Source organism: Poromitra crassiceps (assembly GCF_964638095.1).
Source record: "Poromitra crassiceps genome assembly, chromosome: 8".
Lineage (NCBI taxonomy): Eukaryota > Metazoa > Chordata > Actinopteri > Beryciformes > Melamphaidae > Poromitra > Poromitra crassiceps.
The window spans coordinates 35471884-35497603 of record NC_139629.1 but is presented as its reverse complement, the minus strand read 5'-3'; the positions used below and the strand labels follow the sequence as shown (position 1 = coordinate 35497603).

The 25720-nt window shown below is 44.8% G+C and overlaps 2 protein-coding genes across 2 annotated transcripts in view; one reads left to right on the top strand and one right to left on the bottom strand.

Moving 5' to 3' along the window:
* The window catches only part of LOC310781019 (acid-sensing ion channel 1A-like), a gene marked incomplete at both ends in the record, with an annotated part of 34735 nt that extends 16084 nt beyond the window's left edge, over nt 1-18651 (bottom strand). Inside the window, 2 exons of the mRNA XM_083641554.1 lie at nt 10784-10979; nt 18287-18651. Coding sequence (XP_083497680.1) covers nt 10784-10979; nt 18287-18651 — 561 coding nt within the window. The remainder of the gene's footprint in view (nt 1-10783; nt 10980-18286) is intronic.
* A 2112-nt stretch (nt 18652-20763) lies between these two features.
* Nucleotides 20764-25024, top strand: spryd4 (SPRY domain containing 4; the record flags this gene model as incomplete). The annotated part of the gene is made up of 2 exons (XM_083641685.1): nt 20764-20888; nt 24483-25024. Exons 1-2 carry the CDS (start codon nt 20768-20770, stop codon nt 25022-25024), a joined length of 663 nt encoding a protein of 220 aa, XP_083497811.1. The 5' UTR covers nt 20764-20767.
* Between the last annotated feature and the right edge of the window lie 696 nt (nt 25025-25720).

Below are 25720 nucleotides of genomic sequence, written 5' to 3'. Positions count from 1 at the left end.
AGCACTGTCAAGTTACAGCAAAATAGACAGCTTGTGTTGTACTCTGAAAGGGTCCCCCCCCCCTGAATCAAATTGTACATTATCAGCTTTATTTTAGCATGCAAAAGTAGCGCGAGACCCATTCCTGGCTGTTCATTGGCTAATGAGTCTCGCATTTTGGTCCTCCGCTGACGCCACTCTCTCTCTAGAGGACACTAGGTGAACCCAAGCCCCCAGAAATAGCGCTGGGCTGTGAAGCCGTTTGAACATGGTGGCGAAGCTCTGTATTGCAAGTCACGTGACGCCATGCAGCCCAGAAAGGAAAATTCCCATCCACTTGCATGGGGACCACGCACTCAAAGTATAAAACGACTCTTTTAATTATCAACTAATTTTTTATGGGGCATTTTTTCTTCAGAAGCCACTAAAAGAGCCATATACGGGTTTCTTCTTGTAATGCAATCCATGGGTGGGAGGGGTGGGAGACGTCATGGAACACGTCATGGCACACATGTGCACTTCGCCTTGGGCCGCATGGTCAGGAAGTAAAACCAGGAAGAAAAAACCCCCATGATGGCTTCATGCGCCAGTGAGCAGCCTCCGTCCGAATGCATGGGTGGGCGTGGCTCGTCCCCTATCCAGTTCTTTTAATACATCCATGGGTGAACCTAGCCAATTCCTCCGGCCAATCAAGGCTGCTTCTAGCCTCTGGCTCCCTAGTGGTTCAATGGTCACACACATGCACACACACACACGCACACACACACACACACAAAACTACACACCACCTTCCTCCTCTACCCGCACTTAACAATGCTCTCAGCTTCCCCCTACCCTGCTACTTCAGTCCTGCACACACACACACACACACACACACACACGACCCTGCTACTTCAGTCCTGCACACACACACACACACACACACACACACACACACACACACGACCCTGCTACTTCCTCTGCTGTTAAAGAAAAGCAGAACGGGTCAGTTTCCCAGGTCTCACTGGATTGCTTTCTCTAACGACTTGAAATGAAGAGAGTGAGTTGTTGTGTTGCTGCGGGTGTGTGTGTGTGTGTGTGTGTGTGTGTGTGTGTGTGTGTGCGTGCGTGCGTGCGTGCGTGTGTGTGTGTGTGTGTGTGTGTGTGTGCGTGCGTGCGTGCGTGTGTGTGTGTGTGTGTATGTGTGTGTGTGTGTGTGTGTGTGTGTGTGTGTGCGTGCTTGTGTGTGTGTGTGTGTGTGTGTGTGTGTCTCTCTCTCTCTGCAATAGAGTGTAATAGAGACAGTGGAGCGAGCGAGAGACAGAGAAATGGAGAGAGAGAGAGATGGAGTGAGAGTAAGAAGGGGGAGAGCAGGTCTTCCCCCGGGGCGTGGAGCTTACACACAGTGAGTTGAGTGAGTCGATGGAGAAGCTGGTGTAGACTGGTGATTTGACATCAAGATGTATGCAGGGCGCGCCGTGCGCCGGTTCGCGACGTGAGGTGAAAGTTTCTTAAAGTTCCCGTCTTAAAAAATATATTATTATGCGCAATAAAGTTGCACTGTGGAACAGCCGAACTCCCCCGCTGAGTTTGGCAGTCTGGCTGCTGCTGACAGCTGGCTTCCCTGTGTGCACGATGCCTCTCTGTTAGCAGCTCTAGTGCGTAAGTCACCTGCTGATCTGGGTGTAATGCGCTCACCCGCCACCATCCATCAATCTGTGGAGGTGGTCAGCACTAAAAAGGTGGTCAGCACTAAAATAGGCCGCGTTCAGCAGCACCGTGCACGCGGGGCAAATATTAATTTGATCCATGTAAGCTCAAAATGGTCATGACAGTGCTGTTGGCGGCGGAGCACGTTGAAATGATTTCATTCACGTGCTATTTTATTTCCCCTCCTAAAAGCTCTCCGGCAAAAGAGCTTTTTTTTGTGTGTGTGGTGTGAAACAGGGGATGTAAAAGGATGCCATGGGAACAAGAAGAACAAAGGAAAGGGCAAAGGAGAGAGAGAGAGAGAGGGAGGGGGAGAGAGGGAGAGAGAGGGGGGGAGAGCATGACATGAAAACGTAATGAGGATTGTCATGCCTGTGGGGATGCTGTGAGGACTGAGGGATGCAGTGTGCAGGGGATGAGATGAATGAGCGATGTGGTAAATTGCCTTACAGTAGATGGGGGCGGGGGGCGGGGGGGGGGGGGGGGGGAATGGGTAGGGATGGGATATCGGTATCGGGATATCGGTATCGGGATATCGGTATCGGGTGCCGATATGACGTAATTAACAATATCGGATATCGGACTGTCGTCGCTGAGCCACATTCCGTTCCAGACTCCATTCATAGCTACACTGGACCATAAACCCACCGTAACATAACATGAAACAGTGCTAGTAAGCGGTAGTAGAAGTGAGGTAGTAACAGTAGCGGTTATAACTCAACAACATGTCCTTCTTAGTTTTGGAGATATTTTAGTCGCAGGGGTGTTTAATTGTCGCTTATTTGTTGAAATGTTAAATTCATAATTTTGAGTGGATCAATTGTTTTGTAAATATCGAATAACTTTTATTAATTGTTTAATTGAATATTGTGGAATATTTATGAGCCAGGTAACTATTGCTATGAGATAATTGATGACCAAACCAAAGACTAACTGATGTCACAGTAGGAGCCAGCTACTATGGAGGCTGCAGCTCCTTGGGAGAGTTGCCAAGAGCTCTGGAATCAGTATCGGTATCGGCAGATATCCAAATTCAGGTATCCGAATCTGATCGGAACTGAAAAAATGTGGATCGGTGCATCTCTAGAAACGGGGATAAACGTCACTCGCCAGTTGTGACTGAGAGGTGACAGACGTCTGCTTCAACGCAGGATGATCATGTGACCAATTTGGGAAGCAGGATGTGGCGCAAAACTGGGCCGATCCAAAAAGCACCGCGGATGAGGAGTGTGTGTGTGTGTGTGTGTGTGTGTGTGTGTGTGTGGGAGGGGGGGGGCTCTGCTTCCCATCTGTCGCTTCAGGCCACGCAGACCTGAGGGAATGCAAGCATCCCTCCCTCTATTCTTGCCAGAGGAAAGATGGACTGTTCTTCTTCTTTCCAGCTAGCAGCATGCTGTGTGTTGTCAGGGAAAGCTCAGCTCATCGTCACCTCCAGCCAGGCCCAGGGTTGCTCTTAGGAGGTCCAGGTTGGGGCTTAAGAGTGACCTCCACAACACGAGCTGCTTCAGCCAAACTGGAACTCACACATGCACGTCCGCTGGGTGTGTGTGTCGTCATCATGGCCAAATGTGGTCCTGGAGACGTCTATTGTAGGACTACTTGGAGGAACGATCACAAAAGCAGGTGGGAGTAACTGTTCCAGGTGTTTGTTTGTTTGTCTGTCTGTCTGACTGTCTGTCTGTGAACAGATTTTGTGAACGCGATAGTCTCACAACCATGAAGTCATGAAACGTTACAGGTGTGTAGTTCACATCACAAATTGGCTGATTTCAAAGATGGGTGTGGTCCGAGCAAGGGGGCCAGCCTCCGCACATTGTCCCGCCCCCCCACTTTACGCGCCTGGCCCACATTCGTTTAAAGTCGCGGCCGTTGCAGCTGGTGTGATCCCACCCCAAGATGGTCTCAAGTATCGAATCCTATTTTCAATAGATTTCCAGTTGCACATTTGCACATCACAGCAGTAAGTTTGAAAAAGGCCAGTGGCTCTCATAGCAGCGTGCGATCTCACTGGTTTCTCCCAGGTACAGCATGTCTTACATCCTTCCTCCCAGGAAACTCACAAAAAAAAGAAAATCTACAAACGCATGTTGCCTTCCTGAGACATGACAGCAGCCATCAGAGCACCCAAATTATAACACTCCTGTCACAACAGCAGCGTGCTGCTGGGAGTTTGCAAAAACACGTCTATTCCCCCAGGTAGACCTGTCAAAGTTTGACAAACAAAAAGAAAAAGGCCAGGCATCAAACCGAGGAAAAGCAGTCGTCAGAGTGGGGGCTCCTCTCTCCTCCCCTCTACATCTCCCTCTGTTCTCCTCTCTCCTCGCCTACATCTCCCTCTGTTCTCCTGTGCTGGAACTCATTTTGCTAAGCGGGCTTTTTAAATGAGCTCCGTTCCTACAGGAATGCCTCAGAGTCCAATTAGCGGCGATGATCCTCTTCAACTGTCATTGAGAAGCAAACGAGAGGCGTACTGAGTTCATTCAGTAACTCCATAACAACTGCCTATGTCATTTCTCCGTGCCTCAAAATGCTCCGCTGAGTGAATAAACACGGAGACTTGTTTCGATTTCCCACTGTCACCGTCGCGCCGTCTCATTATTAACGAGTGACCGGGGTACGACAAGCGCGCTTGATGGGAAAACACAACTTTAAAAGCCCTCAGCGATGAGAAAAAACTATTTGTGTTTCTCATGCTGCTAAGCTCTAGAGGCGAGTTGTCCTTCGAGAGAAGCATTTTGGTCGAAAGAATAAACACTCTTTAAGAAATAAAACCATCAGATGGGTTTTTTACTACAAAGCCACATGCAGAGTCACAAGATAACAATCGCCGACTATCAAAGTGAATCTGCTCTTAATTGGATGGCATCCAATTTCACGCTCAGTAGCGTCTTCGTCTTCTGGTGTGAACGTTTCCACTGACACATCAATAATACAAACACTATGTTCCGTTCACTCCACTGACTCACGCATCAACACATATCCACTTCCTCGTTAGTGGGTTACTGTGTTCTTCTCAAAGACCTGGCAAGTCTTTGAGCTCCGTTTTGATTTGAAGAGGAGACACTAAGTTGATGAGATGTTTCTGAATGTTGCCACCAACTGCTGGGGAAATCTATCTTCGAGGTCTCGTACGCCTTGTTTTTCACACGATACAGCGTTAAGTCCGACAGAAAAGAAGCGATCGCGTCAATTCACTTGAGCACTGAATCTCTATTCTTATAGATTTGTATCACATTTCGCCCCCTTTTACAAAAAAAAACAGTCAGTTGGGGGGTACCCTCTTTCCCCATTCATCAAGCATTTACAACGAAACAACGGAAATATTAACAATGCATCAAAGTGCGTCTTCAAAGCAGAAGCGTTTTCCATTTTTCGGCGATGTAGACAACAAAGGACGAGGAGAGAAGAGAAATAAAGGTCCTTAAAACCTCTCCGGGGGAAACGACTCACTGCTCCACTATGTTCTGGCCGGATGCAATTTCCTCAGCACCACAGTGCTCTTCAAAGAGAAGAGGAATGGCTCCATCACTGTGCGGGCGGGGGGGCTGAAAAACAATCTTGGAGTCGCGAGCTCCAACTAGCCAAGCTGCTATCATCAATCCTCCATCCTGCTCAAATTAGGAGAAAACACGGAAAGGTCAACGAGATGTTTGAGTGGGTGTTAGCAGCACGATGTTTGAGTGGGTGTTAGCACGATGTTTGAGTGGGTGTTAGCACGATGTTTGAGTGGGTGTGAGCACGATGTTTGAGTGGGTGTGAGCACGATGTTTGAGTGGGTGTGAGCACGATGTTTGAGTGGGTGTTAGCACAATGTTTGAGTGGTTTGAGTGGGTGTTAGCACAATGTTTGAGTGGGTGTTAGCATGATTTTTGAGTGGGTGTTAGCACGATGTTTGAGTGGGTGTTAGCACAATGTTTGAGTGGGTTTTAGCACAATGTTAGCACAATGTTTGAGTGGGTGTTAGCACGATGTTTGAGTGGGTGTTAGCACGATGTTTGAGTGGGTGTTAGCACGATGTTTGAGTGGGTGTTAGCACGATGTTTGAGTGGGTGTTAGCACGATGTTTGAGTGGGTGTTAGCACGATGTGTGAGTGGGTGTTAGCACGATGTTTGAGTGGGTGTTAGCACGATGTTTGAGTGGGTGTTAGCACGATGTTTGAGTGGGTGTTAGCACGATGTTTGAGTGGGTGTTAGCACGATGTTTGAGTGGGTGTTAGCACGATGTTTGAGTGGGTGTTAGCACGATGTTTGAGTGGGTGTGAGCACGATGTTTGAGTGGGTGTTAGCACAATGTTTGAGTGGGTGTTAGCACGATGTTTGAGTGGGTGTTAGCACAATGTTTGAGTGGGTGTTAGCACAATGTTTGAGTGGGTGTTAGCATGATGTTTGAGTGGGTGTTAGCATGATGTTTGAGTGGGTGTGAGCACGATGTTTGAGTGGGTGTTAGCACAATGTTTGAGTGGGTGTTAGCACAATGTTTGAGTGGGTGTTAGCATGATGTTTGAGTGGGTGTGAGCACGATGTTTGAGTGGGTGTTAGCACAATGTTTGAGTGGGTGTTAGCACAATGTTTGAGTGGGTGTTAGCACTAGTACAGACTCAAACAAACAACATGTTATGTAAGATTAATATATGTATTTGCACTTTCTGAAATCCAATACTTGAATTAATCAGTGAGGTAGCAGCACCCAAATGGTTAGAAATGTGAGCCTGCAACCACAAATCTGCTTCAAATCTCTCGTCTAGCTGAGACAAATCAGGGTGGGGTGTTACACAAAAGGCTATCGCCTAAAACTACTGTCATATAGACCCAGGGGTTCCCAAACTTTTCCGTCCAAGTACCACTACATACCAAACCAAATTCCCCAGGGACCACTTCCACTGCGTATACTACTCCCCCCCCCCCCCATAAAATAAAATGTGCTGATTTAAACATGCAATAGCAGCAGAAAGGCTAAATAACAATATAAGGCTACTAGCTGGTTCAAAACAGACACACACGGACACACACACACACACACACACACACACACACACACACACACACACACACACACACACACACACACACACACACACACACACACACACACACACACACACACACACACCAATATTATAGCCTGTGATAAAGAGGACACCTTTGAAAAAGAAAATCCTTGCCAAAATTTAGCTTAAATTTGGAGTGTGAATTAGCTACCTTCCTGACAAACTAGCATGAGATGGTTGGTACAAATCGATTCCAGAGGTCTTTTTTTTTCTTCTTAGTTTCATACGATACCAGAAACTTCACTCTGGCTTTAAAACTGAGCCTGCTGCAGCCTCTGAACGTAAATGTAAAAAATTTGGATGTTCCGCAAATATCGCGATATTTACGAAAATCAGCCAAATCTGGCTACTCCTCAGGGTTAATGTGTATGTAGAAACTGTTGTCTGTAAAAAATAATAATAATAATAATAATAATAATAATAATAATAATAATAATAATAATAATAATAATAATAAAGGTAATAATAATAATAATAATAATAATAATAATAATAATAATAATAATAATAATAATAATAATAATAATAATAAAAAAAAAATCTGGCGGACCACCAGGCGGAACCCCGCGGACCACGACCACAGTTTGGGAACCAATGATATAGACCAAGGACTGTGGCTGTATCAGGCGCCTTCCAGGCGCAGGCAGGTATGTATCAAATATAACTACACAGTATCACAATGACAATTCCTCCTTCGCTACATACTAGCTTCTTAGACAAGCTGCCTGGATAAATACAGGTTACAAGCTATATGATGCTATGCAATCCCTTGATATTGATGGCAAAAAAAATCTTTGACCACTAGTTGGTATTGTTATTATTAGTTAGTATTAGTATTGCAAACGTCATGCTTATAATAGGAGATGGGCAACAATTCAATATTATCTTTTGTCATCTTTTAGTGGAATCATATTGTGATGATCATGGGTGATTTGAGATAGATTGAGACATGCAATTCGTCTTAAAATAGTGATCAATTGTATTTAAATTTGAATATTTCAGTTTTGTTTGATGTCACATCACTATTCGGTTCAATTGGATGAACATTCATGTGACTACTTCACTTGTGATTTTGCAAATGTGAGCCATATTGTGTTATACTGTATGTATAGTGTGTAGATATTGAACAAATCCTGATATTGATATAAGCCATCCTGCCTGGGCAACTGGTTCTCCCACAGCACCACTGTCTATTGATGAGAAGCAGCAAACCCCTCAGAAAGGCAGCACTAAACTAATCAGTGAGGAAATGATCAATGTGCAGATCCGGATTAAAAACCTCGAGGGACGCCTGTTGGCAACTGTTGCTGGGTGAGCTGACAGGAAACAGCAGGGTTTTATGGCAGCGAGATCCGCTAACCGCAGGATATTGTCCGATTTCACTCTTTATACTTAACATAATCCTTTGAACAGCTCCGTCACATTATTCCACATACCATCTCTACAAGTACTCAGTCTCGAAGGACAAAGCTCTACTACAATGTACAATATGCCATCTCCTCTGATGTTTCCATGTAGAAAATAACGAGAAAAGAAACATTTACTCAGAGGAGCTGTGCGGTTTTCAGATCAAAAGCTCAAAACAATGTTTGATTAGAAATTTATAAAAGGGACTTGTTGGCACAGCTTTGAAACATCTTTATAAATGATTGTTATCAAAAATCACAGATCCCTACTTCATCATCGTACAGAGTATATTGTAGTTCTGGCAGCACAAAACCCACTTAACTAGCAAGGAAAAGGCTAAATCAATTGTGATACTGTACTTCTGACTTAATGTAATGAGGAGAACGCAAGCCAAAGACTAAGGAGATAGGCAAGATGGTGGCCAAGTAAAGATCAAGGCTGTTTTTCTTAGCTCCTGAAAGGTTGATGGAGATTTTTCACCCAACAATGTGTGTGTGTGTGTGTGTGTGTGTGTGTGTGTGTGTGTGTGTGTGTGTGTGTGTGTGTGTGTGTGTGTGTGTGTGTGTGCGTGTGTGTGTGTGTGTGTGTGTGCGTGTGTGTGTGTGTGTGTGTGTGCGTGTGTGTGTGTGTCCGGGTAGTGTAGCGTTAGATTCCCTCCCTACCAACACGAGGGTCTTGGGCCTTGACAACCAGCTGTCTTGCTCTGCCAACATAGCTGCTACAGCGCGCTCCTGTAGGTTCTCTCTCTACAACATCCGCAAAATCCGTCCCTTTCTCACAAGAGAAGCGACTCAACTCCTGGTCCAGTCTCTTGTCTCCTCCCGCCTGGACTACTGCAACGTGCTTCTGGCCGGCCTACCTGCCACCGACATCCGACCGCTCCAGCTCATTCAGAACGCTGCAGCCCGTCTGATATTCAACCAACCCAAATTCTCTCACGTCACTCCCCTCTTCCAGGAGCTCCACTGGCTTCCCATCTCGGCCCGCATCAAATTCAAGACGCTGGTACTGGCCTACAGGGCAGTTCACCAGACAGCTCCCCGGTACCTGCAATCCATGGTCAGGTTCCAAACCTCTCACCGCTCCCTTCGCTCCTCCACCAGTGCAGGTCGCCTCGCCCCTCCTTCGCTACGGGGGCTCAAAAGTCGCTCATCCCGATCTCGACTCTTCTCGTCCCTGGCACCTCAATGGTGGAACGAGCTTCCACCTTCGGTCAGGACTGCTGAATCACTGCCGATCTTTCGGAAAAAACTAAAGACACACCTTTTCAGGCTCCATCTGGGCCCTTCTTGATCTAACCTCGTCTCTCTCTTTCCTTAAAAAAAAAAAAAAAAAAAAAAAAAAAAAAAAAAAAACCTAACCAACCTTGTACCACTAACCTAAACTTGTACCACTGTTCCTTCAGAAGCTGTAGTTGTCATAGACTGTGCTCCATAGTTGATTGTTCTATTGCAGACAGAAAAATGTGTTATTGTAAGTCGCTTTGGATAAAAGCGTCTGCCAAATGACGTAATGTAATGTAATGAGGGTCGCAGGTTCGCATCCACGTGTTACCTCCGGCTTGGTCGGGCGTCCATGCAGGCACGATTAGCTGTGCCTGAGGGTGGGAAGCCGGATTGGGGGTATGTGTCCTGGTCGCTGCACTAGCGCCTCCTCTGGTCGGTCGGGCCGCCTGGCGGGGGCGGAAGGGAACTGGTGGGAATAGCGTGATCCTCCCACGTGCTACGTCCTGCCAGTGAAGCTCCCCCCCTGTCAGGTGAAAAGAAGCGGCTGGCAACTGCGCATGTGTCGGAGGAAGCATGGTGCTAGTCTCGGCTCTCCCCGGGAGAGGCAGAGGGTGGAGCAGCAACCGGGGCAGCCAATAAGGCAGCATGGGGATAAATTGGCCAAGTATAATTGGGGAGAAAATGGGGGGGGGGGGTCAGAAAGAAAGAAAAAACAGCTACATACACAATGTAATCATGTATGAAAGCAACAGCTAAATCTAATCCACACAAACACATATCTACATCTTCTCACCAGAGTGGGTTAGGATTCAGACCAGCTGCAGCCACAGTGAAGATGCCACCTTCAGCCTCCATGTTTGTTTCTCTGCATGTTCACTCAGTGGTTTGCTCTGCCATCGCAGCCAGCTGCAGCTCAGCGGGGTGAATGTGCGTGTGTGTGTGTGTGTGTGTGTGTGTGTGTGTGTGTGTGTGTGTGTGTGTGTGTGTGTGAGTGTGTGTGCGTGCGTGTGTGCGCGTGCGTGTGTGTGTGTGTGCGCGCGCGTGTGTGAGTGTGTGTGTGTGTGTGTGTGTGTGTGTGAGTGAGGGAGGGGCTTTGGTAACTCTCAGTTGTCACACTGTACTATACTGTATGTATGTATAGAGTCTATATAGCCTCAACCTTGACAGATGCTGGCTGACCCAGGAGAGCCTCTCATTCTTTGACCCACTATGCAGAGATAGCTCCATACAGTCGGTTTCCACACAGTGCTGTAGATGTAACGTTCACCACTAGGGGGTACAGTACAAAGCACCCACAGTAGCTACTGCATTGCTTCTACAATGCACGCTGTTTGCACATAAAGTAATTAATGTGAATATAAAATACTATATATTATGGTCTGTATTGCTGTTAGGTTTCGTAAACAGACTTCTTGATCTTGGGATTCAACTTACGACTTTGAAGTCCTCGGGTCGGCACTCGGACCCGTGGAAATGGCAGGAGAGCAGCATTTCGTTGATGTCGTGACCGGTGCGGTCGTAGAACTCCCGCATGTTGAACGGACGCGGCTTGAAATTGTGGAAGTCCGCTTTGACCTTCAGCGTCTCCAGAACGCTCTCCTCCACGAGATGCACGTCCCTGATCTCATACCTGGACAGAGAGAGAGAGACAGAGAGACACAGAGAGAGAGACACAGAGAGAGAGAGAGAGAGAGAGAGAGAGAGAGTCTTGTGTTAAGAAATATCCCATTCATGCCAAGAGGAGTCACTTTATTTCGGCCTGTTTGGTGCGGAGTGATGACATTTATTTCTTTCACTGTACCTCGTCTTCACACTTAATAAATCATTGTCTGACCATAAAGTAGAGCTCATAAAAAGATGGATTTCAGCCTTGAAATGTTCTTCCAACGCCTCCGGAAAATTTATGAGTCTTTATGAGTGAACTTTCACTCCGCTCACTCAGACTGAAGCAAAAAAAAAGAAAAGAAAAAAAAGAGAGTAGTTGTGATACCCGTTGTCAGGCCTCGCTCACAGAGTTGGCATGCAGCCTATCCTCTCTCTCTCTCTCTCTCTGTCTCTCTCTCTCCCTCTCTCTCTCTCTCTCTCTCTCTGTCTCTCTCTCTCTCTCTCTCTCTCTCTCTCTCTCTCTCTCTCTCTCTCTCTCGACGAGGGCTTTCGTAGAGTCCACTTCCCTGGGTGATTCCAATTCTGCTCAGGTGTGCTCTATCATTGAGGTAACGAATGGTGCTCTCCATGGTGCTGAACCTGTGTTCACTCATTTTGGCCACTAATTTTTGTCCATTTAGTCGGCACTAATTGCCTACTTCAAAAATCCGGCCCTGTGTCTGCTCAGGACCCCTGCTGGTACCCATGCCAAATATGAATGCTGTCAGGCCGACGGTGTCCGAGGAAAATGAAACAGAGACGCGGACATACATAGATATATGTAGGTTTGCTCATTTATAAATAGACAAAGTAACAGTAAAAGTATCCAAGATAGTTTTGTACTGCATTTTCTGATTTGGAACTGATAGCACTACAAACATAACGCTTGACTGTGTACAGTATATAGACTAAAAGGGCAGACAATGATATGGCTTCCATAAAGCCAGTCTTCCATTCACTGTCAGTATAGTACCTCAGTTTTCTTCTTTCAAGCTTGAGCAAAGATTTGTTTATGTCCAAAAATGCCTATGTTTTATTATATTATAATATACTGTAAATACTGATTGGATTGTCCTAAAAATAAAAAAATAAATCTTCTCGTGTGAACTCTTGAACTGATTGATATTCCCCTTAATAGGTAGCGCAGACATGAAATATTAAAGGCATGAAAAGCACCGCAAGAAGAAAGGGAATGGTTGAGAGATATTTTTTTGAGTGCTGCACGCTTGTTAGCGTTAGCTTCTAAGGCTTTCATTGGATGAATTGATTGTGAGTATTTCTGGCCAGCACTTGTCAAAGTCAGTGGATTCCTCCTCTGCCTTCTTTCCTTAAGAAATACAGGCACGCTTTACTTTGATCAAAGTCACATATTATTATTATATCATTTTTGGATCTTTCTTTCTCAATTTGCCATTTTCTGGTATATCTGAAGTCATATGTGTGTGTGTGTGTGTGTGTGTGTGTGTGTGTGTGTGTGTGTGTGTGTGTGTGTGCGTGTGCATGTGGGCGTGCGTGCGTTCAATCTTGCCAGACACGAATACCATAATTCTCTAGCTGATAAGGTCAAATTCCAAAAGCTGCCCTCATATCCAAAACACTGACAGGTCGTCAGTCTAGCCGACAAAACTTTTGGGTGCAGAAGTGCATGTTTGTTCCATTTGCTATTTCTATGCTGAGGTCTAGAGATTGTGTTTACAAAAATCAAACCATCTTACAGTATTCTGCCAGAATAGATCTACAGCCATTCATGCCCATTTAGCCAAGCTGGACGTTCATCTGAAAAGAAACTGAGACTTGTATAGTGTGTGGCTGTGTAGTGTTATTATCAAGCACAATCATACCATCAACTGTAAATGGATGTAAATACTGTACTGCAACGACTATGGATACTAATCTTATGTCTCATGTGTTCAATGTTGTAACTTAATATAGACTAGCTATGTGTCCCAGTTACATTTGTCTGTACATACAGTATGATGCCTATCAGTTTACATGTTTGTTTATTACAATCACAGCTGCTTATGCTTTTAAATATATTTCTGTATTCTTCAGTAGATGAACATGGATGACCAGGATATTGTTTTCCAATGCCCAATCCATGAGGTCATGTATCCCAAAACAAGTCCTCTGTCTACCAGGCTTAACGTTTTGTTTTTGTTGGATTTAGTTTTTTTCATTTTCAATTTTAAGATAATAATGAACTATAATAAAGGTGTGTGAGTCACTGAGTGGGGAGGCAGCCGTCCCACATGGCACACAGCATTGTCGGTGGCAGCGCGCGTCAGATTTCTTTTCATTGAGTGGATCTCTGTAAAGCCGACCACGCTGCCCGGCATTAGCAGGGAGCAGAATAGCTGTAAATGCACACGCTCTCTCTACGCTCTCTGTGATCTCCCACTACGCTATTCTGAACAATGTCACCATTTTAATGGACTCACCGAAAACAAGCAGCTCGCCAGGGTTTTTCAAAGAACACAGCTGGCTCAAATGAAGGGACATTCTCAAATGAATGTAGCCTCTTTCGACGATGTTTTAGCTCTGAACATGGACTTTTAGTGATCTTTTGTATCGCATATTATATAGTCGATATACCCCATGTGTTTTCTGTGCACTACATATTATATAGTCTAAATATACCCCATGTGTTTTCTGTGCACTACATATTATACAGTCGATATACCCCATGTGTTTTCTGTGCACTACATATTATACAGTCGATATACCCCATGTGTTTTCTGTGCACTACATATTATATAGTCGATATACCCCATGTGTTTTCTGTGCACTACATATTCTATAGTCTAAATATACCCCATGTGTTTTCTGTGCACTATATAGTCGATATACCCCATGTGTTTTCTGTGCACTACATATTATATAGTCGATATACCCCATGTGTTTTCTGTGCACTACATATTATATAGTCTAAATATACCCCATGTGTTTTCTGTGCACTACATATTATATAGTCGATATACCCCATGTGTTTTCTGTGCACTACATATTATATAGTCGATATACCCCATGTGTTTTCTGTGCACTACATATTATATAGTCTAAATATACCCCATGTGTTTTCTGTGCACTACATATTATATAGTCGATATACCCCATGTGTTTTCTGTGCACTACATATTATATAGTCGATATACCCCATGTGTTTTCTGTGCACTACATATTATATAGTCTAAATATACCCCATGTGTTTTCTGTGCACTACATATTATATAGTCGATATACCCCATGTGTTTTCTGTGCACTACATATTATATAGTCTAAATATACCCCATGTGTTTTCTGTGCACTACATATTATATAGTCGATATACCCCGTGTGTTTTCTGTGCACTACATATTATATAGTCGATATACCCCGTGTGTTTTCTGTGCACTACATATTATATAGTCGATATACCCCATGTGTTTTCTGTGCACTACATATTATAGTCGATATACCCCATGTGTTTTCTGTGCACTACATATTATATAGTCGATATACCCCATGTGTTTTCTGTGCACTACATATTATATAGTCTAAATATACCCCATGTGTTTTCTGTGCAATACATATTATATAGTCTAAATATACCCCATGTGTTTTCTGTGCACTACATATTATATAGTCTAAATATACCCCATGTGTTTTCTGTGCAATACATATTATATAGTCTAAATATACCCCATGTGTCTTCTGTGCACTACATGATTCTACAGGACTAGATTTTAACATTTAATTGAAAGCCTATCACACATGATTTCCACACAATACATACAATAAAGCTATTTAATTTCTTCTGAATGGAGGATGAGCATGTGATACCCATAATGCATAATGCATAATGCATAATGAATGTCTGTGAAGGGGTAAAGGGGCATAACCTTGCGAGTCATCCAATCTATGATTTGAATCTGAACCACCAGTGGTTCGGACCAATCAGCACAGAGGAAGGAAGAGGAGGTCCTAATTGGTTGAAGTTAGCCCAGACTGTATAAAAGAGATGGACTGAGTGCAGGTGACATCACTCATTGGTTTGTCTACTCCACTTTGAAGCCTCTGCTTTGGCATTTTGGTGACTGCCATCTTGGAGCTGTGCGAGAGGGCGCGTTGCTCCACCCCCCGTGCCGATCTGGGAAGAGTTGTAGACTAGCACATGCCTCCTCTGATACATGTGCTGCTTCTTTTCACCTGACAGCGAGGGATTTCTCCAGCAGGACATAATGAGTGGGAGGTTTTATTTATTAATTACCCATCCCCCAGTTCCCCTCCCACCCGAACAAGTGCCCCGACTGACCAGAGGAGTCACTCGTGCAGCGGCCAGGACTCACGCCCCACCAGCTTCCCACCCGCAGACACGGCCAATTGTGTCTGTGGGAACTTCTGACCAAGCCGGAAAGTACCGCTGCTTCCACAAATTGAACCCGGGTCTCCGCGGTGGTTAAGTGGTTTTGCCTCTTACTACACTACCCAGACGCCCCAGCCTGCCCCCTTTTTAACCCATTTCCAAAATCGAGTTCCCAAACGGCTCTGTGAAACAAACCATCTGGCAGTGTCAGGTTAACAGCGGCATCTAACACTCAAAATGTATTGTAAGTCTGCCGAATGTCAGAAATCATCACACTGACAGCTTCCACACTTTAAATCAATCACAAACAAACCTCAACCAGGTTCAAGGGTTCATAGAGTGTGCTAAGATGAGAGGAGGCGCCACTCTGGCGGAGGTGCGATGCACTCTTCTTCCGTGCAAACAGTGTCTTTGTTTAATTAAAAAAAATTGAGGAACGCTATTTATTCCCCACTGTGTGTTTGTGCAGTGGACAAACCTGCCAAGAAGGCACTTATGAGATAAAATCCCATAAGCACACAAGCCGATAGGATCAGCAGAGGCTGTCTGACAACTTGAGTGCGCGTGGAACTTTAATATCATGCCACAAGACATTACCCAGACCAATGACTCCAAACACGGCAAACGGAGGGAGAAAGTTCTCAATTGTATTTCATGCCACCACTTTGCTTTTTCATTTTGGGCCGAGGGGAGAACCACGAGGCTAAGTGTACCGTTGCATTGCCTCTCTAGTAGCCTTAGGGAGGCCGGATAATGAGCACTAAAGCTGCTTCAGACAAACAATCCAAGAGTGCAAGAGGGGAGATGATACATTCACAAGGAAGAACGAAAATCACAATTAAATACACTGATCTCCTCACTTTAAAACGTTCTCTTCCTTTTGTTCCATCACCTGAAATGGGATGAGGGCATGTATGCACAAAAAAGCTACATGTGAATTTAGCATTCCTCCCGAGTGAATAAACCCCAGATGGCAACAAGTCTCGATCGTCAGTCAGTCACACCAGCCTCACAGACAAAATGCTAATTGTAGCGTTCAGCCTGGGATGATCATTAAAGATTTAGGCTAGTGATTGACTGCAATAGCCACATATAAGAGCCAGAGGCACCCGGTGCTGTCTGCTCAGCTCTCTCCTCTGTCTCTATAACTGACAGCCTGTGACAGGTTCAGATGCACTGTTTTAGCTCTGCGTCTTTCAACCTCCTCCTCTTCTTTATGATGGTCTGCACTCCCTCCTCCTGCGTGTGTCTCATCCTGTCAGGTATAGGCGCTTAAGAAACACTTTGGCTGCTCGGCACAAAATGCGGAGACAGCAGCCTTGGCTGATTGTATCATGATCGCGCCTCTGGTGACATTTGAAAGAATACTATAACGCCACAGGGAGGAGCAACATGATTAGCATACTGCTTCCAAAGGCCCGGATTAATCCCAGTGTCTCTGTAGGAGATCGTCCTTCTCCCTCTCTCCTCCCCTCTGCGTCTTGGAAAGCCTAGTCAGTGCATGATCTTCTTAACCACGGAAAAATGTGTTACTCCAAACTGCTCATTTTTCATTATGCTAACTTTCCCTCTGCCAAATTCGTTGACAGCTCTGAAACAAAGGGATTTCATGTGTGGGAGTGGATTTTTTTTTGGGTTCCAAGTTGCACCAGAACATCACCGTGGCAGCTGCCATTTCACTCGCACAATCATAAGAAACAAACTCTCCAGATCTTTCCTCCACTGTGCACACATGCTGTTGCAATCCCCCAATACCCAGAGAGCCATGAGCTGCACCAACAGGACTACTGGAGTGTTCTGATTATAATGCATTGGTTCATTCAAGTATGACAGAACCATGGGCCTGCTCTGCTCTCCAAGCACTGAGTGACTCATTGAGGAAGAAACTATGATTGTGAAACTATTGTGAATGTGTGAGACATATACAGCCAGCGTGCAGCGTGGATTCAAAATAATAATAATAATAATTTCCACATTCCTATAGACGGTTTTAACTTGACAACAAAAACATTCTAAATTGAACCCCCGCTCACTTCCTGTTGCAGTGTTTGCTATGGACATAAAAGAAAAAAAAACATTCAAGTGCAGGACTGACCATTCCGTGAAAACAGTCTATACAGCTGAGCAGCGAAAACAAAAGTAACGATGTCGAGTGAATATTTCTGCAGTTTGCCGAATGCTGAGAAAAAGGAAGTGCTGTGGGGTTGCGCTCTGGTGAAAACCGTCTATAGTAGCCCATAAAAGGCAGGGTACGTTGCAATGAGTTTCTCTGGAGAAATGGGCAGATATTAAAGGAATAGTTCATCCAAAAATGAAAGTTCTGCCATCATCATCTACTCACCCTCATGTCAGTGGAGACCTGTGAAGTTTGTCCATACATGTATAACACCATTATAACACACAGGGAGGTTATACCAGCACAACTCCATGAATTGACAGCCTTCTCCAAAACAACTGAAGTCAGTGGGGACCAGTTCTTCAGAGTAAAAAGAAAAAAAATACATTTTAGTGCAAATCTTAACTACAGCTAATTGATTTGCAACAAATAATGGTGTTATATGTATTTCTATTCAGGTGTGATGATTGTTTGGCTGATTTTGTTTTATAACTCTAAAGACATGTCCCCATTGACTTCAGCTGTTTTGGAGAAGGCTGCTATAAGTTGTGCTGGCAACGTCCCTGTGTGTTATAAGGACTAAGAAATGTCACCTTTCATTTGCTATGAGGGTGAGACATACAGATGATGACATATACATTTCATTGAACTATCATTCTTTATGGATAATATCAAATGCAGCTGGGAAAGCATGAACCTTGAGGCACACCAGAATAAATTGAGACAGAAAAATAATTAAACGTAAATTGTTTGCAGACTGAATTCTGTGCTGTATTTGGGGGGGGGGGGGGGGGGGGGGGTTGGAGCTGGTGAACACTTGGCCATACATACATACCTCTGGTTGAGCAAGGCCAGCAGCTCGCCAGCGTGGTACAGGTCGTTGCGCGTCACCCGGCTGAAGCGGAAGGCGTTCAGGTTGCAGAAGGTGACCGCCGGGAACATCATCACCGGGCTGGTCACCTCGTCCAGCTTGGTGACGTGCGGATACTCCAGGTAGAAGTGGATGCGGTCCACGCACACGTACATCAGGAAGGTGAGCGAGCAGAGGAAGAACAGCAGCCACAGGCAGCGCTTGACGCACACGCGCTCGTAGGTGAAGATGTGCGAGATGCCGTGCAGCGTTGTGTTGTGCGCAAAAACTTCTATGGGAGGAGGAGGCTGATTTGTGTCCATTTCCTCGGGTTCTCCTTTGAGATCCATGGTCACCATAATCGATCTGAACGCCAAAGTCAGAAAACAAGATTGAACACTTTCAGAGCAGACTGTCTTTATACCTACATAGTAGGCTACAAGTACTAGTCACGGCACTGACCGACCGGTTGGCCTGTTTCTGATTTAAAATCGGAGACTGTATACACCTGTGGCATATACCGTCATTATCCATCTAACCAGAGGGAAAGCGTGTAGAGGAAAACCAGCCTGCTTGGACTTGATGCGGTTGCGGTTGGGTCGCCATCCCTCACGTCGACTGACGGGGAAACATACCGAGCAGAGCAGCCGCTGCTCCTCAAAGTCAGACGAGCACCAAATATTGCGAGCAAGAGTTATGCATTTCAAAAGAACAGAGATGACTCAAAAGCATGCACAATCTTAATAAATGAATGGCCGTCACCGCTGCACTCCTGCTGTGCGTTGTTTTCGCAGTTTTCACAATTGCATTGAAGCGAAGAAGCTGAGGGGGGAAAAAAAGGTTTGATATCAGTTTGATATCAGATGATCAGTCCTGTGGAGCTATCATTCCTGCACGCCATCATCCAGGAGGAGAGCGAAGAGAGATGACACACTTCTCAATTGATGAAGAGTTCCTCTGTAGCTCCTCGCCTCAACCCGCTGCTCTCTGGGTCATCAGGAGATCCTCTGCGGGACCTGACAGCGTCTTTTAATCGGCGCGTTCTGCTCGCTGGCGACGAGTCGTGAGCTTTCCCCTCTTCGTGCGTTTGTGTCTGACTGACTGCGACCACAGCCCACTGTGTGCGCGTGCCCATATGGTAACCGCGTGCGCGTGGCGTGTGTACAGTGTGTCGGTGTGTGTGTGTGTGTGTGTGAGTGTGTGTGAGTGAGAGAGAGAGAGGAGGGGGAGAGAGAGGGAGGAGAGAGAGGCGTGTGGTGCTCAATAATGATGATTGCTGTTGTAGTTTGTGTTTTGTTTGTTTTACAGTATGACTATAATAATATTGCTATTGGGATTTACAGCTTTTCTGTGATATTTGCATAGTATCCACCATTTGAAATGCATTGTAGCATTGCTGCTCTACTCTATAGTATAGAGAGCATTGACAGAGAGAGAGAGAGAGAGAGAGAGAGAGAGAGAGAGAGAGAGAGAGAGAGAGAGAGAGAGAGTCTGTTCAATCCCGTGACAAACTTTGATTGCAGCTATCTGGCCAAAATAGAAGGGTGATTACAATTTTGAACAACCCATCTACAAGGGCCAGCTATTCACTTTACGAGTCCACCACATGCCCAACTGTAAAAAAAATATAAATAATAATAATACAATTAAAATTAAAATCCAGAAAGCAACACAGACCAACAGTTGTACACTAAATCTACCACAAATACCCCAGCAGCGGGACACTGGCATGAAACATGGATCTCACTGGGTAACAAGGCTGACTAGAGCTGTGTTAATATAAGACAATATTTATTACATGCCATGAAAGATGCATTACCCACCTTATGCATCAGCGTGAAACAAAAATCTTCCATCTGTGAGATAAAAGTGCTCGACTTTCCACTGCGCCCTGTGGCGTTTCTTAGCCCAGCGTCAATATATAACAAATGCAGGACATTAAAAATGCAGGGAACCAAGTTTGATATATTTATAATGTAAGGTTCTTCCAAAATGTATCATTTAAAATAATAATAACTAGTGAAACAAATTCAGTTGTAACAATAACAATACCAAAAATCACAGATACCAACCAAAAAAACTGATACTTCTTTGTAGCACATTTAAATATCAGATTGAAGTTGAATTATCACAAAAGCCCAAACTATATCAACCTCTCAGTTGAAGCGGGCACTCAGGTAATGCTGTATGGGATGAAAGTGTCCCCATTACTTTGAGTTTATCAAGCAATAGGTTAACAAAAACACTGGACCTCTAACCAGTTTGGTTCCCCTGAATTTGAATGTAGATAAAAGATCATAGCACTGACCGCTGTCCGTGGTGCTGATTTGCTGATTTTTTTTGCGGCTCGCTGTGTTGCTCTCCAGGCCCACAGGTGGCAGCAGAGCCCAGTGTCAAAATTCAGATAGCGAGAAGGAAAAACAAACATGTTTTTAGCAAGCTGTGTTCTGCAGCAGCAGCGTAAAAATGGCGATGCCACATCTCTGTCGCCTGGCAGGACGGACTGTCTCCTCTCTGCCAGTCAAACACACGCGCAGGATACACCTGCCAGCGAGAAGATGGTATATGACGATGTCGACGGGAACTAGTGAGTGAACAGTTTGGGAAAACTTGTAGAAATGCGAGGCCTTTTGTCCGTAGTTTGAGCTCAGAGGTCAGTGCCAGCAGATAGTGTAACGTGAAGACGTCTATTTTCGGACACGCAGCCAGCCAGACCCTCAACTCTGCTATTATTGTTCTGGTCTTTTCCCGACTCGCATACCAATAATAACACCACATCCACCTTCTTCCACAACTACTTTCTGACAAATACTGGGTCTTATCGATTAGCATCGCCCACTAATCCAATGATTCAAGTTAAAAGTTACTATTACTATCCGCCCAGCGCTTCCTTGGGCGGATCCTGTCCGATTTATGTTAAACAGATCAATCAAAGTCACTTTGTAGGCTACTCCGAAATATAGGTGTATCATTAACGTTACAAACAAACAAAAATGCACACTGTGTTATACATTGGTAAATGTGTTTACATACGGAGGACTGGCGGTGCTGTTGTGGGAAGGAGTGAAGAGACACATGTCCAACCAGGGTCATGTCCGATGATGGATCTGTCGCCGCTAGCTGTCCGATGATGGATGTATTTACAATGATTCCTTGCCATGCTCGCCCAAATGTCTTCGCAGTTCGCACAGCTCGATATTGTTGGCTCATTTGTGATGTGCCTTGAACTCGAAAACTGATAATGACGTGATTTAGTTTAGAAAGAGTTTAACCACGTTGCTACACGCGGCTAGTTAGCACTAGCAGCAGATTTATTCAGTATGCTCATGCTGCAGTGCTGAAAGCTAACGCTAATCTTCATTTTTGACTTGTTGCTTGCTCCCTCCAAAAGGGGGCGTGCTTGCCGTGTTCACGAGAAGAGTCGCCCCCCCATGGTATTCAAAAACTCTGCTGCATTACTCTACTACTGCACGAGTTCCATTTACTAAGGGTGTATTCACACCTGTAGGTCGTTTGCTTTGTTCCGATTCAGGTACTTAATTGATACAATTGTTGCATTTGTGCCTTGGTTCGTTTGTGTTCACACAGCCACAAATGAAACGGTCCAAATAGTATTGTCAAACTTCCTGGATTGGCCAGCAGAGATTCTGATGATAGGCTAATAGCCTCTCGGGATGGACAAAATAATTCCCAGAGATTTTCCTATATGATTATAAAAATGCGTTTTGTTAGACCTACATTTTAGGCTATGTCGGGCGTCCGCCGTGCGAGGAGAGAGAGAGAGAGAGAGAGAGAGAAAGAAAGAAAGAAAGAAAGAAAGAGGGAGGGATCGGGAGAGAGAGAGAGGGAGAAAGTTCTTTATTTATTAATGTATGCTATGTAGCCTACGTAAGCCTATGTATTTATTTAGCCTATTTAGGCTATTGGGAATTTGGAGATAGAAGATCAAAGACCCTCGCAAATTCTGCTATTAGGCTACTATCACGGAGATGAGGATTAGCCATAGGCTATATGGACACCTGTCCTGTCAGGAATAAAATATTAATAAATAATTTAATAATAACGGACATTTCGAGGAAGACATGCAATCAGTCTGATTGTCTGATTGAACCAGACAATCTTATCACAAAGAAGGCTGGCTCTGATTACCACGATTTGTTTTCATTTATTGAATGGAGACCAGAGAGAGCGAGAGAGAGCGAGAGAGAGGGCGGTGTGCTGCGCAGCACACCGCACGCAAAATCCGTAGAGATTCAACACATTAACGTTGCTTCCCATGGTCCGAGGTAAGTTGATTGAGTTCAAACTGCTGATGTGATGATCCAAAAATCCCCCAAAGTTTATCGATGCAAGTCACAAGTCGCCAAAACAGGATCTGAAAGATGTTGTTTTTAAACGATAAAAAATGTTCGTTCTTCAGGCCATTACGCACAGCGCAGCTGACTACGGCAGCTGGTTTACCCAAAAATGCGCACCGTTTACTGCTGTTGTGGCGGATCGAGGTCGGCTCACGTTCTCACCACAAACGAACCGCACCAGAGTTCGTTTGGAAGCGGACCGAGACCACCCTTTCTTGGCGATCTCGGTCCGCTTGTTTTGTCCCGCATCCGAGTGCGATTGCTGTGTTCACACTCCCCCAAACGAACCGCACCAAGGGGGAAAATGCTCTCCGTTTCGGAACAACTGCTCCAAACGAGATAGGTGTGAATACACCCTTAAGGGTGTATTCACACCTTAAGGGTGTGTTGAATCTCTACGGATTTTGCCTGTAAATTGTGTACCGCCCTCTCTCTCCCTCTCTCTCGCTCTCTCTGGTCTCCATTCAATAAATGAAAACAAATCGTGGTAATCAGAGCCAGCCTTCTTTGTGATAAGATTGTCTGGTTCAATCAGACAATCAGACTGATTGCATGTCTTCCTCGAAATGTCCGTTATTATTAAATTATTTATTAATATTTTATTCCTGACAGGACAGGTGTTCATATAGCCTATGTCTCGGCTAATCCTCATCTCCGTGATAGCCTAATAGCAGAATTTGCGAGGGTCTTTGATCTTCTATCTCCAAATTCCCAATAGCCTAAATAGGCTAAATAAATACATAGGCTTACATAGCCTACATAGCATACATTAATAAATAAATAAAGAACTTTCTCCCTCTCTCTCTCTCCCGATCCCTCCCTCTTTCTTTCTTTCTTTCTCTCTCTCTCTCTCTCTCTCTCTCTCTCTCTCTCCTCGCACGGTGGACGCCCGACATAGCCTAAAATGTAGGTCTAACAAAACGCATTTTTATAATCATATAGGAAAATCTCTGGGAATTATTTTGTCCATCCCGAGAGGCTATTCGCCTATCAGCGTGTCTGCTGGCCAATCCAGGAAGTTTTACAATACTATTTGGACCGTTTCATTTGTGGCTGTGTGAACACAAACGAACCAAGGCACAAATGCAACAATTGTATCAATTAAGTACCTGAATCGGAACAAAGCAAACGACCTACAGGTGTGAATACACCCTAAGTCACAACTCTGACCCCTGACCTGTGTAGCCTAGCCTACACCTCACATTGTTGATAGCCTAGCTTTTATTTTTGTTATTATTATTATTATTATTATTATTATTATTATTATTATTATTATTATTATTATTATTATTATTATCCTCCAAAAATCAATGCATACATGGAAATGAACCATAGAAATGAACTGATGAATTAGCGTTAAATATCTTGTGGACACCCTGACGTCATGCAATCGGAACTGGGGGCACACAGCAAGTCAAAACAATGAGCATGGACGTGAATTCTGTGAGCAAACAAGTATATCAATGACACGGACGTGGTCTGAGCTTCGGTTTTTAACACAAATATTACAAAAGACACCACTGATTCATAACGGGTCTAAAGTCATGTTATAGCACTCTGACACACTTAGTGACAAGCAAGACAACAGTAAAAATGACAGGTTTTTGTATTGAGTTTGGCGTAACACATAGGAGAGCGAGCCCCGTTTCCCCAGCTTTGCATAGCAACAACACTGTCAACAGGCCGGAAGCTGTCCGCGAGAATCAGATTTTAAGGCATATCCGATTTAAGATTCAAAGGTGTACAGTGGAAGTAAATGTCATATTGGTGACATGTGTTTCAATATAACCAAAAATAAATGACTGTTGTGTTGTTTTCTGTAGACTTGCAGTTCAGGCTAGATGAGAGAACAGCCCACAGCAGTCTGGACCTCTTCAAGAAAGACACGGGTGTCATCTACCGCATGCTGGGCCTGGATCCCAGCCGCGTGCAGGACACCCAGGAGCGCTTCCGGGAGTGGGCCGTCGTGTTCGGTGACGAAAAGATCACAGGCGGACGCCACTACTGGGAGGTGACGGTAAAAAAATCGTCCGAGTTCCGCCTGGGCGTGGCCGAGGCGCTGATGTCCCGGGACGACTGCGTGGGCACCGACGGGTCCTCCTGGGTGTTCGGCTATGCCCAGCGCAAGTGGTTTGCCATGACCGGCAACAAGATGGTGCCTGTGACTCTTGTTGGCAAGCCGGACCGCGTAGGCATCCTTCTGGACTACGAGGCTGGCTCGCTGGGACTGGTGGACATCCAGAAACCCAAGGTGATCCACACCATCAAGGCCCGGTTCAGGGGGCCTCTCTGCCCGGCGTTCGGACTTTGGGACGGGGAGCTGCTCACACACTCTGGCCTGGAGGAGCCTGAGGGCTTGAAGTGAAGTAGGGGAGCTGGGGGGGGGGGGGGGGGTTTATGATGGCGGCCTGGGGGTTTGGATATGCATTCAATCTGGTGCTGTGGGCGATATTTTTTTTTCCTGGGTTAGCGAAGGCATGACCGCCTCTGATTGGCCTAGCGTGAAACGTTGTACATCCAATCACATTCGCTTAGCTATCCTGCACGTCTCTTTCTAATCTACAGTCAGTCAGACATGCAAAAAAGACTCTACAGTGTGTTTGTTTTTACAGTCTGATCTATGGTTCATAACTGCCACTACTCTGACAGTGCACATATGTGCATTAAAACATGATTAAAACCAATATTTTTTATATATATATTTTTTACATATTTCTGTGCAATAAGTTCAAGTATATAAAGTAAGATCTCACACATAATTTCTGGTTTTAGATGCTGCCATCTGCCATCTCATGCTTGTTGATTTAATGCTTGTTTTGCATCTGCTGACATCAAGGTTCAGTTGGGAACAAATTCTTAGATGACCCACAGTAACATTATAGCCTCAGCAACAACAAGCGTTGATTTGTGTAGCGTAGCAGCACTTACTACAACATCTTTAGTATCTCTATCAGCTAAATCTTTAATTGCTGGTTCATTATCCATGGTCCACTTGGTTCATAATAACCATGAATTAACAATGCAAGTTCATACTTTATGTATGTCATACAACCTCAGGCGA